This window comes from Mandrillus leucophaeus, unplaced genomic scaffold, assembly GCF_000951045.1.
Source record: "Mandrillus leucophaeus isolate KB7577 unplaced genomic scaffold, Mleu.le_1.0 Scaffold60, whole genome shotgun sequence".
Classification (NCBI taxonomy): domain Eukaryota; kingdom Metazoa; phylum Chordata; class Mammalia; order Primates; family Cercopithecidae; genus Mandrillus; species Mandrillus leucophaeus.
The window spans coordinates 1,592,514-1,611,952 of NW_012106475.1; the positions used below are offsets into that span (position 1 = coordinate 1,592,514).

The 19,439-nt window shown below is 38.9% G+C and overlaps 1 protein-coding gene across 1 annotated transcript in view; it reads left to right on the plus strand.

Annotated features, from left to right (window-relative positions):
- The window catches only part of WDHD1 (WD repeat and HMG-box DNA binding protein 1), a 94,844-nt gene extending 86,467 nt beyond the window's left edge, over positions 1–8,377 (plus strand). The window contains exons 24-26 of the mRNA XM_011999691.1: positions 552–682; positions 4,791–4,929; positions 7,589–8,377. Coding sequence (XP_011855081.1) covers positions 552–682; positions 4,791–4,929; positions 7,589–7,789 — 471 coding nt within the window. The 3' untranslated portion in view covers positions 7,790–8,377. The remainder of the gene's footprint in view (positions 1–551; positions 683–4,790; positions 4,930–7,588) is intronic.
- The last annotated feature ends 11,062 nt before the right edge of the window (positions 8,378–19,439 follow it).

Consider the following 19,439-nt stretch of genomic DNA (forward strand, 5'->3'; position numbering starts at 1 on the left):
GTTTATCTTTTCTATTTCATATAATTGTATTCACTTAGAAAACATGGAATTTTGGCCAGGCGTAGTGGCTCACGCCTGTAATCCCAGCACTTTGGGAGGCCGAGGCGGATGGATCACACGAGGTCAGGAGTTGAAGACCAGCCTGGCCAAGATGGTGAAACTCTTGTTTGTACTACAAATACAAAAAATTAGCCGGGCGGGTGGCAGGCGCCTGTAATTCCAGCTACTCGGCAGGCTGAGGCAGGAGAACCACTTGAACTCAGGGCGGAGGTTGCAGTGAGCCAAGATCGCGCCACTGCACTCCAGCCTGGGCAACAGAGTGAGACTCCGTCTCAAAAAAAAAAAAAAAAAGAAAAAAAGAAAACATGGAATCTGAAGTATACTTTTTTGGTTTTGCATGTGTTTGCCTATTTATTTACAACTAAGAACTCAAGATTTCACGTAAGAATTCTCAGTAATTATAGATGTTTCTTCACATTTTTCAGAACTTGCTTATAAAACATATAAAATTATACTAGATGTTATTGCAGTGTTCACATTTGTTTTTATAGGCATCTGCAGCATCCTATTTCCAGAAAAGAAATTCTCAAACTAATAAAACTGAGGAAGTGAAAGAAGAAAATCCTAAAAATGTATTATCTGAAACCCCAGCTATATGTCCTCAAAACACTGAAAACCAAAGGTCAGTACATAGAGAAATTTAGCATGCAGTGACCAAGTATAAAAAGTATACAGTAGCAGCAATACAAAATTATGCAGTGCTGTTATTCCTTAATACAAATAATACATTGGCATTGGTAGTGGGCATTCTGGACACTTGTGGCTTTAAGGAAGCCACAGATATTAATGTCTATTTACAATATTTATTAAAATATGCTTTAGTAAATTGTATATTTTTAAATTGTAGATATATTTTATTGGGATATATTTTATAATTTTTTTTTAAATAGTTTAATGGGAAGAAACAACAAGATACAAAAAGAAGTGTGTTAATAAGTAGTTTCATCCAACTAGTTTCTGTCTCCAAAAACAACCACTGCAACAAGTTTCTTGTAGAACTTTCCAAAATTATTCTGTTTATGTGCAAATACCTATTTGTCTATTTTTTGTTTCACACATTATTCTGTACCTTACTTTTTTCACTTAACAATAGCTTTTGCAGCTTATTTTCTATTACTACGTAAAGAACTTCTTTATAGTGGCTGGGCACTCAGGAGGCTGAGGCAGGAGAATTGCTTGAACCCAGGAGATGGAGGCTGCAGTGAGCCAAGATTGCGCCACTGCACTCCAGTCTACGCGACAGAGTGAGACTCCTTCTCAGAAAAAACAAAAAGAAAAGAATAGTCACAATTTCATTTTTGCCATAATATATCTTATTTTTCTCATGCTGAGCAGTCCAGGGAGAAAAATAATAATAAAGTATATCTTATTTTCCTAATAACTTTATGTGAACCAGTTTAATTTGAGGGAGTGGCTGTGGTTTTCACATTTCCTGTTTTGTTCTGAATTTAATTTAGGTCTTAAACAATGAAAATTTTATTTAAGAAAATTGATAGGCCGAGCGTAGTGGCTCATGCTTTTTTTTCAGCCTAACTTTTTTTTTTCGCTCTTGTTGCCCAGACTGCAGTGCAGTGGCACAATCTCGGCTCACCACAACCTCTGCCTCCGGGTTCAAGTGATTCTCTTGCCTCAGCCTCCTGAGTAGCTGGGATTACAGGCATGTGCCTCTACGCCCTTCTAATTTTGTATTTTTAGTAGAGACGTGGTTTCTCCATGTTGGTCAGGCTGGTCTTGAACTCCTGACCTCAGGGGATCCACCCACCTTGGCCTTCCAAAGCACAGGAATTATAGTTGTGAGTCACCATGCCCCACCCGCCTAAGCACAGGAATTACAGTTGTGAGTCACCATGCCCCACCCACCTAATGCTTTTTTTGAGACAGTCTTGCTCTGTCACCAGGGCTGGAGTACACTGGTGCAATCTCAGCTCACTGCAACCTCCATCTCCTGGGTTCAAGCGATTATCATGCCTCAGCCTCCTGAGTAGCTAGGATTACAGGTGTGTGCCACCATGCCTGCTAATTTTGTTATTTTTTGGCAGAGATGGAGTTTTGCCACATTGACCAGGCTGGTCTCAAACTCTTGGCCTCAGGTGATCTGCCCACCTCAGCTTCCCAAAGTGCTGGGATTACAGGTGTGAGCCACCACACCTGGCCAAGCCTAACACTTTGGAAGGCCAATGTGGTCAGATAGCTTCAACGCAGGAGATTGAAACCAGCCTGGGCAATGTAGGGAGACCCCGTCTCTACCAAAAGTTTTAAAATCAGCCAGGTGTGGTGGCACGTGCCTGTAGTCCCAGCTGCTTGGAAGTCTGAGGTGGGAGGATTGCTTGAGCCCAGGAATTTGAGGTGGCAGTGAGCTGATTATACCACTGCACTCCAGCCTGGGCGACAAAGCAAGACCCTGTCTCTTGAAACAACAGCAAAGAAGATTGATAATTTAATTTTTCATACTATCGGTTATACATAAAACTTACTTTTTGAAATTTTAAGGAATTACGACTATTAAAACTAATATTTTTCACAGATGTTGATATACTAAATCAGAAATGTCCAATTTTAGCCAGGTGGCTGTGCACTCTTTTAGTCCCAGCTACTTAGAAGGTTGAGGCAGAAGGGTTGCTTAAGCCCAGAAGTTTGCGGCCAGCCTGGGCAACATAGTGAGACTCACATCTCTTTAAAAAACAAAAAAAGAAAGAAATGTTCAAGTTTGGTTTTCTTTTTAAAAATAGCTGTTTAGAAGCAGAAGATTGTAGGCTGTTAGGTAGATTTGTGACATTGCTCCAAGTTTCATTAAAATGGGTCTTCATTAATTTTTGGAAATTCAAGAACCTTTGTTATACCTTGATTTTTACTTGTTTTGATCTGTTATTTTTCTGGAAATCGGTTTACGTTAAGATTACTTAAAATTTGCTTATTTTCAGAAATTAGAGCAAGTGGTTATGGTCATACTAGTAATTTTTTAATAAAATTTTTTTAACCTTAAAAAGTTTAGGCCAGTTGCAATGGCTCAAGCCTGTAATCCTAGCACTTTGGGAGGTCGAGATGGGCGGATTACGAGGTCAGGAGATCGAGACCATCCTGGCTAACACGGTGAAACCCCATCTCTACTAAAAATACAAAAAATTAGCTGGGAGTGGTGGCGGGAGCCTGTAGTCCCAACTACTCAGGAGGCTGAGGCAGGAGAATGGCGTGAACCCGGAAGGCGGAGCTTGCAGTAAGCCGAGATCACGCCACTGTACTCCAGCCTGGGCAAGAGAGCGGGACTCTGTCTCAAAAAAATAAATAAATAAATAAAATTAAAAAACGTTTAGACTTGTTATTTAGGATTCGTTTAGGTTCATCCTAGTGAGGGGCGTATAACTGGTGAGTTAAACATAAGAGACTCTGGGCCGGGCACAGCGGCTCACACCTGTAATCCTAGCACTTTGGGAGGCTGAGGCGGGCGGATCACAAGGTCAGGAGTTCGAGACCTGCCTGGCCAATATGGTGAAACCCTGTTTCTACTAAAAATACAAAAATTAGCTAGGTGTGGTGGTGCGTGCCTGTAGTCCCAGCTGTTCGGGAGGCTGAGGCAGGAGAATCACATGAACCCAGAAGGTGGAGGTTGCAGTGAGCTGAAATGGAGCCACTGCACTCCAGCCTGGCGGAAAGAGCGAGACTCTGTCTATGTAAAAAAACAAAACCATAGACCCTGGAGTCAAATTGCCTGGTTGTTGAATCCCAGGTCTGAGTTTTACTGTTTGTGTAACCTGGGATAAGTTATTTCACCTCTCTCAGCCTCCCTTTCCTCACTTATGGAATGGAGATAATAATTGTATCTATCTCATAGTGTTACTGTCATTTAAATAAGGTATTATGCATAAAGCTTTTAGAATAGTGCCTAGTAGATAGTAAGTGATCAGTAAATGCTAAATATTTGCATTAAACCTTCACTTGTGTAACTTAAAGACAATTTATGTCATGAGTGGAATCTAATGAAATGTACAAATGTGCTGTGTCCATGCTTCACCTAATGCTGATGCAGGTCAGCTCTGAGAGCAAGGGTGAGGCGATGGGAAAGGGACTTGAGAAAAGTAGTGAGGAATTCAAATAGCTGGTTTGGGGAAATAGAAAAAGAGCGTACCAAGGACATGTGGAAGAATTTTACCAGGCCACAAGGGCTAAGTGAGGTTAGAGACCTTGAGCCTGTCTACATTCATTAAAAAGTTGAAAGTACAGAGTTCATGGTTGCTACACTTGGAAAATACAAATGTGAGTGATCCTTTTGAATTTACCTTACAAAGGATTTTCCAGTTCATTGATCCTGCAGTCTCTAGGCAGTTTAAAGTAATATGAGGCCAGTCACAGTGGCTTATGCCTGTAATCCCAGCACTTTGGGAAGCCAAGGTGGGCAGATCGCTTGAGGTCAGGAGTTTGAGACCAGCCTGACCAACATGGTGAAACCCCATACAAAAAATTTGCCGGATGTGGTGGCGCATGCCTGTAATCCCAGCTACTTGGGAGGCTGAGGCAGGAGAATTGCTTGAACTCAGGAGGTGGAGGTTGCAGTGAGCTGAGATCACACCATTGCACTCCAGCCTGGGTGACAGAGTGAGACTCCGTCTCAAAAAAAAAAAAACGTAATATGAATATTAACAAGTGTAACTGTGTCTTCCTTATTTTACATAATAGATGTCAAAGATTTAACTCTGTATTAAGTATAAAATATTTTCACATAATTGTGATTTTAGGCCAAAGACTGGGTTCCAGATGTGGCTAGAAGAAAATAGAAGTAACATTTTATCTGACAATCCTGACTTTTCAGATGAAGCAGACATAATAAAAGAAGGAATGATTCGGTTTAGAGTATTGTCAACTGAAGAAAGAAAGGTAAGGATAATTGTGCCAAGATTGAGATCTTAGTGAATTCCCAGATTTAAAAAATTATTATAGGCCGGGCGCGGTGGCTCAAGCCTGTAATCCCAGCACTTTGGGAGGCAGCCAAGGTGGGCAGATCGCTTGAGGTCAGGAGTTTGAGACCAGCCTGACCAACATGGTGAAACCCCATACAAAAAATTTGCCGGATGTGGTGGCGCATGCCTGTAATCCCAGCTACTTGGGAGGCTGAGGCAAGAGAATGGCGTGAACCCGGGAGGCGGAGCTTGCAGTGAGCTGAGGTCCCGCCACTGCACTCCAGTCTGGGCAACAAAGCGAGACTCTGTCTCAACAAAAAAAAAAAAAAAAAAAAATTATTATAGAAATGCCTTTTGGCCGGGTGTGGTGTCTTATGCCTGTAATCCTAGCACATTGGGAGGCCAAAGCGGGAGGATCACTTGAGCTCAGCAGTTTGTGACCAGCCTGGGCAACATAATGAGACCTCATCTCTAACAATAATAATAATAATAATAATAATCTCTAATAATAATAACAACAACGATGATAACAATCATGATAACTTTAAAAAAAAAAAAGGAAAAACCTTTTTCTGTTTTTGGAAATTGAATACATCCACCAAACTTATTTTGAAAGAGTTTGTCATATATGTCATAATATGGATAGGTAGTAATTATTATGTAATAGTGATGGGTTTTTTGTTTTGTTTTTGTTTGAGGCAGGTCTTGTTTTTTCATCCAGGCAGGAGTGTCTTGGTGTGATCATGGCTCACTACTACCTCGACCTCCTGGACTCAAGCAATTGTCCTCTTTTTTTTTTTTTTTTTTTTTTTTTTGTAGAGATAAGCTCTCACTGTGTTGCCCAGCCTGGATGATTAATTTTTTGACAGTTTACCGTTTTAATTTCTGTAAGTTCCTGTATGTTTTAAGTTAGGAGGCTACCCCAAGAAAAGATACATTTGTTAAAAATCAAAAGTGTCAAGCTGAGTTCATTGGCTCAAGCCTATAATCCTAGCACTTTGGGAGGCCAAGGCAGGAGGATCTGTTGAGCCCAGGAGTTTGAGACCAGCCTAGACAACATAGTGATACCCCATCTCTACAACAAATTTAAAAATTAGCCTGGCATGGTGGCACACACCTGTAGTCCCAGTTACTCAGGAGGCTGAGGTGGGAAGATCACTTACTTGAGCCCAGGAGGTCAAGGCTGCAGTGAGCCGTGATTGTGCCACTGCACTCCAGCATGGGTGACAGAGTGAGACCGTGTCTCAAGGGAGAAAAAAAATTAATAAGTAAAAATGAATTCACATTTTTTGAATACTACTTTAGGGTTCTTGCAAGCAGAATTTTTAGAAATTCTATCTACTTACACATTGGATACTACATGAGACTATTCCTTTTGGGAAAAAGACTGGTGTTCTGTTCCAGTCTTTGACATGGAAATTAGGACAGGTGTCTGGCTTGCTTCTCATGAACTTCTGCCATGTGAAGGAAGGAAGGAGCAATTTCTGTGTTAGAAGTGGAAGGAATGTGTGTGGTGTACCAGTTAAATCCTCAGGTTTCACTTCCCCAGGAATGGCAGGGCGCAGCACAGGCACCTAGTAACATAGATACTTGCTTTGGTAAATTGGGTTTTATGAAAATGGTGTTGTGTAATGAAGAAGCCAGAAACTGGTCTAAACACCTTTAGCATCATTTAGAACCTCATTTACAATTTTATGTTTCTCATTTGTTGTTCGATAAAATGGCATCTAAATAAATAAGACCTTACACCGCAAAAAAGGAAGAGACTTGGCAAAGGCTGCGATTGTGTTTTTGAATACTTAAAAATGTAATCAATGTTCTTAAGGTAAACCGTAAACATTTACTTAAATCCAGTTTGTTAATGTGAGAAATTCTACAGCTTGAAGAGCCCTTGAAATGGCCAGGGAAATAAAGTAGGAGCGGGGAACTCTTATAGATTAAAAGAGATTTAAGAGACAGATGAAATGAGTGGACCTTATCTGGCTCTTGCTAAGTGAATAAAAACCAAACCCCAAAGAATATATACTCCTTTATATAACATTCCTGAAATGATAACGTGATCAGGATGGAGAATAGAGTAGTGGTTGCCAGGGGTTGGAGTCGGAGTTGGGGCTTGGGGAAGCGGTTCTGTATTTTGACTGTGGTGGTAAACAAACAAACCTACAATAAAATTAAATACATACATATACACAAATGAGTAGAAGTAAAATGAGATTGTTTCAATGTCAGTTCCCTATAGTTGTGATTGTTGGGCTATAGTTTTGCAAAATGTTACCACTGGGGAAAACTGGGTCAAGGCTACACAGGATCTTTCTGTATTATTTCATACAACTGCATGTGAAACTGCAATTATCTTAGAATAAAAAGTTTCATTTTTAAATAGTACTGTAATTATAGTATTTTGCAACTATATGATTAATATAAGCAAAGCTTAGATTGAGATATAAAAGTAGTACAAATGTTTAATGTGCTCTGCATTTAAGTAATAAAAGATTTGTTAATGAGAACACTTAATTCAAGTGCTAATTATTCTGCTTTATATATAAAAATATTACCTGGAAAAGTAAATAAATCATTTACTTCTTATTTGTTATTTCCTAAAAATATTTTCTTTTCACCCCTGCTATTTTACAAAGGCATGGGCTAACAAAGCCAAAGGAGAAAAGGCAAGTGATGGAGCTGAAGCAAAGAAGCGAAACCGTGTGGTTGATGAAAGTGATGAAACAGAAAACCAGGAAGAAAAAACAAAAGAGAATCTGAATTTGCCTAAAAAGCAGAAACCTTTAGATTTTTCTACAAATCAGAAACTATCAGCTTTTGCATTTAAGCAGGAGTAAAGGAAGAAAGTGACCCTAGGAAAGTAATGGATTTTTTTACTCATCTTTGAATATAGACTTGAGTCTTTGGAAAACTCATTATATATTTTTTAAAGAGTTTGAAGCAACTGTTTGTCTTTATAAGATAATGTAGTAATTATATCGGTGTAGGTAACAGGGCATATGTAAAAACTATCATGTTTGCAGATTACTCTGCCTCCAAATGCAGGGCCTTTCAGAGATGCATTGTGATTGTAATTACTGAGTTGAAGCCACAACCAATTTGAATTTGTTTCTTACCTTGAAAAATCATTAAAGCCAAGGTATTAAAACCTCTGTGCATTGATACCTTCTAGGGGTTTGGTTCATTTGTTTTTTGTCGTGTACAAGGAAGGACAATAGTCTTCTTCCCAAGTGTGTTAGCACAGACTACTCTATATGTTTCTACTAGACCTAGGGGACCACGTCTTTTAATAATATTGGCCCCAAACATGTAAATAATCTTGTAGGTGAGACTTTTTTTTTTCGGAAATTTCTTCCTGTGTGGCTTCCAGTTGTCTGTTTGTATAGCCTGGATTTTTTTGAGATAAATGTAACTTTCTCATTTGTATATTTGTCTTGATATGGTCTTAATATTTTCTTTCCATGAAATGTATATATTTCTAGAAAATATGTCTTATATTTACTACCATAATTTCTGCTACCACCCTCATCTTGCTCTGCATTATACACAGTAGAGAAGAACTGAAGACACTGCTGTGACAATATTGCAGTCCAAGGCATCATGTGCTCCTGGGGGGATACTCTGGTTATCAACATCAACAGTACTTTCCTGAGCAAGTCTTTGAAGGCTTGATAAGAGACCAAAGTTACGGAAAGTATTTAACTCTTCTTTTATATTGAACAAACAAGGTTTCATCATTTCATACATTTTTGGTTGTTCTAAGCAGAGACTAATACAAATGCAGCCACATAAAGGCAGTGTACCGAGGGTGGGAGGGAAAGAATCACATAAAATCAGCTGACTCAAAATTGAGGGTAGTAATAGGTGGAAAGGGAAAAAGTATGTTGAAAATTTAGACATAAAGGAGCCAAGAATATTCCTTATCCCATGATGATTAAGGTTAAGAAGACACACATTTTTGATTTTTTAATTAGTAGCTGATATCAGAGACATGATAGGACAGTGGTTGTGAGCACAGATTCCAAAGCCAGACTACCTAGGTTCAAAGACCCACTTCTCTACCTACTACTAATAGTTGGGTCATGTTGGGCTGGTGACCCAATTTCTAGCCTTTGTTCCCTCCTTGTTACCAGAATTAAATGAAATGAAAGCACTTAGTTTCTGACACATAGTAATCTTTTATATAAAAGTTACTATTCTGATAATGAGGATGCTGTTATTTCATCTTGCTTTGTTATTAGGTCTGAATACTATACAAACTAATTTTGATTTCAAGATCTTAAGTAAAGATTTGTTTATAGTATATTGGAAAGCATGTTTGTAGACATTTGTTTTGTTTTTGGTTCCTCAACTTGCTTTGTATATAGTTTATAATACCAGGTTGGTACAAAAGTAAATGCAGTTTTGCCATTTCAGTGGCAAAAACCGCGATTAATTTTGTGCCAGCTTAATGCTTAAGGTTATAATCTGTGTGTATTTCAGATTCATAGCAACCTGATAATACCAAGAATTTGCAAAAGGGTTTTTAATTCCCTACTTTTATTTGGCTGAAGGAAGGTTTTTGTGTTGACTCGGTTTAACTTACAAATCGAACTTTGAAACCAAGAAACATTATTCTTGTTTCTCTGCTATATAAGAGTAAACCTGTTTTTTTCCAGTGTTTTTTTTTTTTTTTTTTTTTTCCCAGAGAATTGGGACTGAATAGTATGAAAGTGAAAATGGAAATAAATTAATATATTAATCATCGTATCAATAATACTGCCTACTTGAGCTTATTGTATACTATAGAAAATTGACATAATCTTAATTTTATTCTCCAAAAGCAAAAACTCCTTGGAGGAGGTTACTTTACAGATTTATTTCAGAGAGCAAGTGAATAGGCACTGGGGTTATGTGCAACTCTGGGGACTGTGCTATGATCTGTAGCCTCCCATGTCTGTTTAGCAGCCTGGAGTGAGTCACTGTCACTAACATGGAACAGATGCCAGGTAGTCCCTTTGGACAAAAGGATGAGGCCCATTCATATAGAAAGCATCTTAATCGGTGACTATTGGTCTTATGGGCCCTCTTTGTTTCCCATCTGTTTTATTATCAGAATATATAATTTTCCCCCAGGTTTTCATCTTGAATCTCTCAAACCTACAGAAAATTTGAAATTTGACAGTAAACACCCGTATATCCTTCCTCTAGTTCGTCTTATTGTTGACATTTTTACCATGTATGTTTTATAGACAGGATTTTTTCTGAACCATTTGAAATATGCATATACTTCATCCCTCAGTACTCAGCATGTACCCTAAGAACAAAGATTTTCTTCTGCATAATTACAATACCATAATTACTCCAAAGAAATTTAACAGATGATGTTATTACATAGCCTGTATTTTATAATAAAATTTCCCTCAAAGTGCTGTTAGCCATTTTTACCCCTAGTTTAGGATCCATTCAAGAATCATGCATTGTTTTTAATTATTAGAGGAACGGGGTTTTTTTGGTTTTTGTTTTTTCAGACAGAGCCTCTGTCACCTAGGCTGAAGTGCAGTGGCACAATCACAACTCATTGTAGCCTTGACCTCCCTGGGCTCAGGTGATCCTCCTGCTTCAGCCCCAAGTAGCTGGGAGTGTAGGTGCATGCCACCACACCTGGCTAGTTTTTGTATTTTTTTTAAATAGATGGGGTTTCACCATGTTGCCCAGGCTGGTCTCAAACTCCTGTGTGTGTTTGTTTGAGACAGTCTCTCTGTTGCCCAGGCTGAAGTACAGTGGCATGATCTTGGTTCACTGCAGCCTCTGCCTTTTGGGTTCAAGTGATTCTCTGGCCTCAACTTCCTGAGTAGCTTGGATTACAGGTGCGCGCCACCACGCCCAGCTAATTTTTGTGTTTTTCATAGAGACAGGGTTTCCCCCTGTAGGCCAGGCTGGTCTCAAACTCCTGACCTCAAATGGTCTGCCCACCTCAGCCTTCCAAAGTGCTGGGATTACAGGCGTGAGCCACCGCACCCAGCCCCAAGGTTAAAATTTGAAGGATGGCCTGTGCCAGAATGGGTAGAAGGTGGTATTCTGGGATTGACACTAATTTCTACCCACTTTGGGACTGTATTATAAAGGACAAAAACTGATGGAATAGGAAATAAACATGGAATAAAAAAAGCCAAAAGTTGGTCTTTTGATAGATTAATGAATTAGAAAAATTATGTCTGCTTCATCTGAAAAGTCAGGATTGTCAGACAAAATATTATATTTTCTTCTAGCCACATCTGGAACCTGGTCTTTGGCCTAAAATCACAATTATGTGAAAACATTTTATACTTAAGACACAGTTTAAAGTACCTTATGATTTTAAGTTAGTAATCAATCATAAGTCTTTGATATCTATTATATAAAGTAAGGAAGACAGAGTTACACTTGTTAATATTCATATTACATTGATCATGGTGAGAGAAAAGCACAAAAAATGATCTTAGGAATGAAAAGAGATTTATTAACTACAAATGATACAGATATGAAAAAGAAGCTTGTAGTCAGTTTTGTGTGTCAAATTGGCTAAGCGAGAGTCACCAATATTCAATCAAATACTGACATATGTTATTTTATGGATATTAAAGTTCATGATCAGTTGAATTTGAGGAAGAGAGAATATCCTAGATCATCTGTATGGGCCTGATTTAATCAGTTCAAAGGCCATAAGAGCAAAACTGAGGCTCCCCTGAGAAGAAAGAGGAAATTATACCTGTAGGTAGCAACTTCAGCTCATGCCCAAGGCTTCTAGCCTGCCAATCCTGAAGGTCTGGCCTGTGGATTTAGGGTTTTAGACTTGCTGTGCCAGCCCCCATAATTATGTGAGCCAGTTCATTGCAAGAAATCTTACATATATTTCCTACTAGTTCTATTTTTTGGTTGAACACTGACTCAAGGTATTACAAACAATTTTATGACAACAAATTGGAAAACTTTAATGAAATGAACAGGTACCTACAAAAGCAAAGCTTATTAAAATTGAGACATTTATGATAAAGAATAAAACATTTAGGAATAAATTTAACAAAATAAGTGCAAAACTTACACTTTGAAAACTATAAAACATTGTTGAAAGACATAAAAGAACTAAATAAATTGAAAGCCATCTCACGGTTATGGACCAGAAGACTTAATACTGTTAACATGATAATACTCCCTAAACTTATTTATAGATTTAATGAAATCCCTATCAAAACCATAGTTGGCTTCTTTGCAGAAATTGACAAGCTGGTCCTAAAATTGATAAGGAAATTGAAGGGACCCAGAATAGCCAAAACACTCTTGAAAAAGTAGAGTAAGTTGGAGGATTCACACTTTCCACTTTCAAAACTTACTATAAAGACAGTGTGGTACTGGCATAAGAATAGACATAAAGATCAATGGAATAGAATGGAGAATCCAGAAATAGACCCTCTCATTTACAATTAATTGATTTTTAACAAGAGTGCCAGGAAAATTTAATGGAAAAAGGATAGTCTTTTCCACAAATGATGCTGGACATCTAGACACATCCCAAAGAAGTTGGAGCCATACCTCACAGCATATAGTGAATCAAAACCTAAATGTAAGAGCTGAAACTATTAAGACCCTTAGAAGAAAACAGATGTAAATCTTTATGACTTTAAATATGACACCAGAAGTACAATCAACAAGAGAAAAGATGAAGTCAACAATTAAAAATTTTGATGTTTCAGGGAACACCATCAAGAAAGTGATAGCCAAGTACAGTGGCTCACACCTATAATCCCAGCACTTTGAGAACTCTGAGGTAGGAGATTGTGTGAGCCCAGAAGTTCGACTTCGTCTCCACAAAAAAATTGTAAAAATTATCTGGGCATGGTGGTGCATGCCTGTAGTCCCAGCTACTCAGGAGACTGAGGCAGGAGAATGCCTAAAGCCCAGGAATTCGAGGCGGCAGTAACCTATGATTGCACCATTGCATTCCGGTGGCCAATAAGTGCATGAAAAGATGCTCAGTATGTTTAGTCATCAGGAAAATGCAAATCAAAAACCACAAAGAAGCTGGGCACACTGGTACATACCTGTAGTCCCAGCTACTCAGGCCACTGAGGTGGGAAGATTACTGGAAGTGTGGAGTTCAAGGCCTCAGTGTACTATGATTGCGCCTGTGAACAGTCGTTGTGTTCTAGCCCGGGCAACATAGTGAGACTGTCTCTAAGGAAAAAAAAAAAACAGATAACACTTCACACCTACTACCACTAGGATGGCTATAAGGCCATAATCAGAAAGATGGACAATAACAAATGTTAGTGAGGATATGGAGAAACAGGAACCCTTATAACTTGCTGGTAGGAATGTAAACTGGTGTCATTACCAGTTCCTCAAAAGGTTAACCGGCAATTCCACAGCTAGCTATAAGCCCAAAATCAATGAAACTGTGTATCCACATGAAAACATAGATGAATATTCATACATCATTTTCCGTGATAGCTAAAAAGTAGAAACAACCCAAATGTCAATCAACAGATGAATGGATAAATGTTATTTGATAACAAAAAGAAGTGAAGTACTGATACATGTTATAACATGAATAAACCATAAAAACACTATAAGTGAAAGAAACCTCACAAAGAACCACATATTTTACCCTATTTTTCTAAAAATAAAAATGAACATTAAGAGGGATATTTTATTAACGGGTGGAGGAAAAAAGAAACACAAAATACTAGTAAGCAAGTAATTAGGGCAATTTATGGAGTGGTGTTCCTAATGGAATATAAACTTCTGGTTCAGAGAAGTGATTTTTCAGTAACTTACGGGAGTACTGAAACTTGTCAGAAACCCATGGGGTTAGGACTGCTAGTAATTTTCCAACATAGGGTGTTCATGTGCAAAGCTTGAGTAAATACTGAGTTCCAGACCAGGACATGAAAACAACCTGGTAAGCTATTTAAGAGTTGGGAAGCTGGGTGAGGTGGCGCATGCCTGTAATCCTAGCCCTTTGGGAGGCTGAGGTGGGCGGATTGCCTGAGCTTAGGAGTTCAAGACCACCTGGGCAACATGGTGAAACCCCTCTTTACTAAAATATAAAAAGTTAGCTGGGCATGATGGCACACACCTGTGGTTCCATCTACTCGGGAGGCTGAGGCATGAGAATTGCTTGAACCTGGGAGGTGGAGGTTGCAGTGAGTGGAGATCACGACAGTGCACTCCCGCCTGGGCGACAGAGCAAGACTCTGTCTCAAAAAAAAAAAAAAAGGAATATATTGAGAATATGTCATTGTCCCTATAGTAGGGAGAAGCACTCCAGGCCATACTCTCAAGCCCAAATCGGCCTTATATAGATGTTAGTCTACTAGTTCAGGGGAAGAGCCTCAAAATAATTCACTTTAAAGACAACAAGACTCTCCTTATCCATGAAGCCTTTCCTGTCCTGCTCAGGCGTGGTCAGACCAGGGCTTGTTCATCTTGAGGCCCAGGATCCTGCCCTCTTCAGTCCAGAATATACTAGTCTGATTTTTGAAATACCAATTTAAGCTTGTGGGGGCTGGCAGCCTGAAAGTTTTTACAGGGCTGACAAGCAGGGTAGAAACCAGGAAATCAAGGTCAGAATTGATGTTGTAGAGTGAAATCAGCAGGGTGGGCTGGCAGCTATCTTGAGGCAGGACGGCTAGTGAGGATACCTTCAAACAGAGGACCACATATTTTGATTCCACTTTTATGAAATGTTCAGAATGGGCAAATCTATAGAGACAGAAAGTAGATTGGTGGTTGCCTAGGACTGGGAGTTAGGGGGAAAGTGGGAGTGACTGATAATGAATACAGGGTTTCTTTTTGGAATGATGAAAATTTTCTAGAATCTGGTTTTAGATAGTGGTAGTTGTTGCATAATTATATGAATTTACTAAAAGCCTGGTGCGGTGACTCACACCTGTAATCCCAGCACTTTGGGAGGCTGAGGCGGGCGGATCACGAGGTCAACAGATCGATACCACCCTGGCCAACATGGTGAAACCCCATCTCTACTAAAAATACAAAAATTAGCTGGGCGTAGTGGTGTGTGCCTGTAGTCCCAGCTACTTGTGAGGCTGAAGCAGGAGAATGGCGTGAACCCAGGAGGTGGAGCTTGCAGTGAGCCGAGATCACGCCATTGCACTCCAGCCTGGCAACAGAGCAACACTCCATCTCAAAAAAAATAATAATAATAACAGAAAAAAAAAATGAATTGTATACTTTACATGAGTGAAAGTATGGTATATGAATTATGGCTCAATAAAGTTGTTATAGTAAAACTAACTCAAGAAAAAATAGAAAATCTGAATAGTCTATAACCAGTTTTTAAAATCAGTCTATACTTAGAATTCTTTTCAAAAAGAAAACCACCAGGCTAGGTGAATTTAAAATTCTATCACATAATGAGGTAAAATTTACAGTCTTATATAATTATGGAGTATAATGACAGTCATAATCTTGATATAAAATTTGACAAGGTTCAAGAAAGAAAAATTATAAACCAATCTCATTCATGAACATGGGATGAAAAATCTTAAGTGAAAGTTTTAGTAGGCCAGATCCAACAATGTATTAAAAAATACTATTCAGCTACCCCATTGGCTAAAGACACAAAATTGGTTTAACATTAGAAAGTCAGTTAATGCTAATTAAAGCACAAAATTAAAGTGTTCTTTCACAAAAACATATATCTTGTTCAAAGAGATTTGTGCCATCTGGTTTATTTATGTCACTATGGAATTAATTTTGTATGGCACTAGACCATATGTCCCAAGGGCTTATAAACACACTGAAGTATTTTGATAAAGAGGATAGTAATATAAGCATAAATTTAAAATATTCCAACACTTGTTAGAAAGGGAATAATGCTGTTTCTTTACTTGTAAGTTGTATTTTACTTATCTGTGCTTATTTTAGACATAGGGTGTCACTCTGTCACCCAGGCTGGAGTGCAGTGGTGCAATCATAGCTCACTGTAGCCTCAAATTCTTAGGCTCAAGGGATTCTCTCACCTCAGCTTCCCGAGGAGCTGGGACTACAAGAATTTGCCACCATGCCCAGCTGATTTTTTTTTTTTTTTTTCTTAGAATTTCTCTCTGTCACCCAGGCTGGAGTGCAGTGTCGTGATCTCGGCTCACTGCAAGCTCTGTCTCCTGGGTTCACGCCATTCTCCTGCCTCAGTCTCCAGAGTAGCTGGGACTACAGGCGCCTGCCACCACACCCAGCTAATTTTTTTTGTATTTTTTAGTATAGACGGGGTTTCACCGTGTTAGCCAGGACGGTCTTGATCTCCTGACCTCATGGTCCACCTGTCTCGGCCTCCCAAAGTGCTGGGATTACAGGCGTGAACCAGCCACAGCTGATTTTTTTTAATGTCTTGATTTTTTAAAATTTTTTTGTAGAGACAGAGTCTCGCCGTCTTGCCCAGGCTGGTCTCGAACTCCTGGGCTCGATCAATCCTCCCACCTTGGCCTCCCAAAGTGTTGGGATTACAGGTGTGAACCACCACGTCTGGCCGTAAATTGTATTTATTTATTATTTTTCCTTTAAAAAAAATGTCCAGTCCTATAATTAATTTAATAGATCTCTATCTTCTATTTTTCCTTTAAAAAAAATTTTCCAGACCAGATGCGGTGGCTCATGCCTGTAATCCCAGCACTTTGGGAGGCCGAGGCGGGCAGATCACGAGTTCAGGAGATCGAGACCATCCTGGCTAATACGGTGAAACCCTGTCTCTACTAAAAATACAAAAAAAATTAGTTGGGCATGGTGGTGGGCGCCTGTAGTCCCAGCTACTCTGGAGGCTGAGGCAGGAGAATGGCGTGAACCCAGGAGGCAGAGCTTGCAGTGAGCCGAGATTGCGCCACTGCACTCCAGCCTGAGTGACAGAGTGAGACTCCGTCTCAAAAAAAAAAAAAAAAAAAAAAAAAAAAAAAAATTTCCAGCCCTGCAAATTAATTTAATAGATCTCTATCTTCTGCTTTCTCCTTACATATTTCTGTCAGAATTTATGTGTCTCTTTTGTAATTGTGGATACTTGCTTATCTCACCAAGAGACCCAGGTTTTTGAGAGCAAAAAAAACCATGCTGGTGAGGTGATTGGCATAATCGATACAGTACAAGCTTTGGAGTTTGATAGGCTTAGGGTTTATATTTGGCTCTACCACTGGGGATATGTGGCCTCAGGGCACCACTTAACCTCTCTGACTTCCCATTATTTATGATCCTTGTAATAAAAGGGACAATAATTTCCTACTCAGACCTCCTCAGACAACCTGCACAGTCCACATCTCCAGAAGGATAGCCTACATATCTCTTGCCATCACTTCCTCTGGCCACAGCTGTGCTAGTAGAAGTGCAATTGACCACAATATTGGGGGTTCTAATATCTCTCCCATTTGTCTGGAATTTGGACACAGAAGCCAAATTCATTCATCTGCAGAACTAAACTGCATGGTCATATAAAGGCAGAGAAAACCAATCCAGTGAAAGTTGGAGAAGTGGGGGGAAAAAAACAAACTGAAAAATTATCACCTCAATATTGTCGCAGCTGCTTTTGTGGCTCTGATAACAAAAAAACCTAGAGAAAGAAGGATGAAGAGTTGGCATTCTAATTCTTGGAGCAGATTAATGGCAAATGAAACATTTGGCCAAGATTGGAACTGGCCCCTCAAAAAGAGTGTTCTTCTCTGAAGACTGGATTGGAATTGATATAGATGGTGTTTCCAAAGAGGGAGGAGTAGTAATGTGGTTTGGTGAGATAGAGCCTCTATATGACATCATTTACCCCACATATGAAATGTTAAAGCAGCTGATTAAAAACAGTAGCTGGGTGTATCTAAAGTATATGAAGAACTCTCAAACTCAACATTAAAAAACAAAACCAAAACATAATCCAATTAGAAGCTAAGGAAAAGACATGCACAGTCATTCAGTAAAAGGTTATACAACTGGCAAATAAACACGTGAAAAGATGTTCAATATCACTAGCCATTACAGAAATGCAAATTAAATCTACAGAGAGATATTACTATAGGCCTTTCAGAAAAGCCAAAATGAAAAATCGTGATACCAAATGCTGTTGATACAAGTGAGGATGCAGAGAAACTGGATCGCTTATATACGGCTGGTAGGAATGTAAAACTGTACAGCCTCTCTAGGAAATAGTCTGGCAGTTTCTTTCAAAACTAGAATGCATTTAACATACAACCCAGCAATTGCCCTCTTGGGTATTTATCCCAGATAAATGAAAACTTATTTTTACACAGGGACTTGTACATGACTGTTCATATCAGCTTTATTTGTAATAGTACCAAACTGAAAACTACTCAAATGTCCCTCAATGTGTTAATGGTTAAACAAACTATAGTACATTCATATCATGGTATACTGTTCAGTAACAAAAAGAAATAAACTGTTGATACACTCCACAACTTGGATTAACCTCAAAGACATTATGCTGAGTGAAAAAAGCCAATCTCAAAGGAATATAAACTACAGAATTTAATTCACATAACATTCATGAAATAATTATAGAGATAAAGAGCAGATTACTAGTTATCAAAGTTAAAGATGAAGGCCAGGCATAGTGGCTCACACCTGTAATCCCAGCACTTTGGGAGGCTGATGTGAGCCCAGGAGTTTGAGAACAACTTGGACAACATAATGAGACCCTATCTCTACCAAAAATGAAAAATTAGCTAGGTGTGGTGGCATATATCTGTAGTCCCAGCTTCTTGGGAGGCTGAGGTGAGAGGATTGATTGAGTTCTGGAAGTTGAGGCTGCAGTGAGCCGTAATGTGCTACCACATTCCAGCTTGGATAGCAGAGTGTCTCTATTTAAAAAAAAAAATTTTTTTTTTTCTTTTTCTCTTGATACAGAGTCTCGCCCTGTTGCCTAGGCTGGAGTACAGTGGTACGATCTCCACTCCCTGCAACCTCCACCTCCCAGGTTCAAGCAATTCTCCTACCTCAGCCTCCTGAGTAACTGGGATTATAAGCGTGTGCCACCACACCTGGCTAATTTTTGTATTTTTAGTAGAGGTGAGGTTTCACCATGTTGGCCAGGCTGGTCTTGAACTCCTGGCCTCAAGTGATCCACCTACCTTAGACAGAGACACTCATAAAATAAAATATAATAAAATAAAACATAAAATTAAAATAAAATAAATAAAACCCTAATGTGGCATTTGTAGCTACTGGGAGATAATTTGTATTCCTGACTCCCCAGCATGGGCAAAAGCTCTTCAGGAACAGATGTATTTTTTTTGTATCTTCAGAACCTGCCACAGTACATATCCTAAACAAGGTCATCAATATATTTCTCTTGTGGACACTGATAAAGGATTCTGAGCCCACAACTGGTAATCTGAGTAATCTTTGTCAGTATACCAAGGAAAATAGTCATCACTGTTTTGTAGTCATTTTATGCTTAATTTTTGGAATAACAAAAGGACAGTTAAAAAAAAACTGTAATAGAAATGTTAACAAGAATTT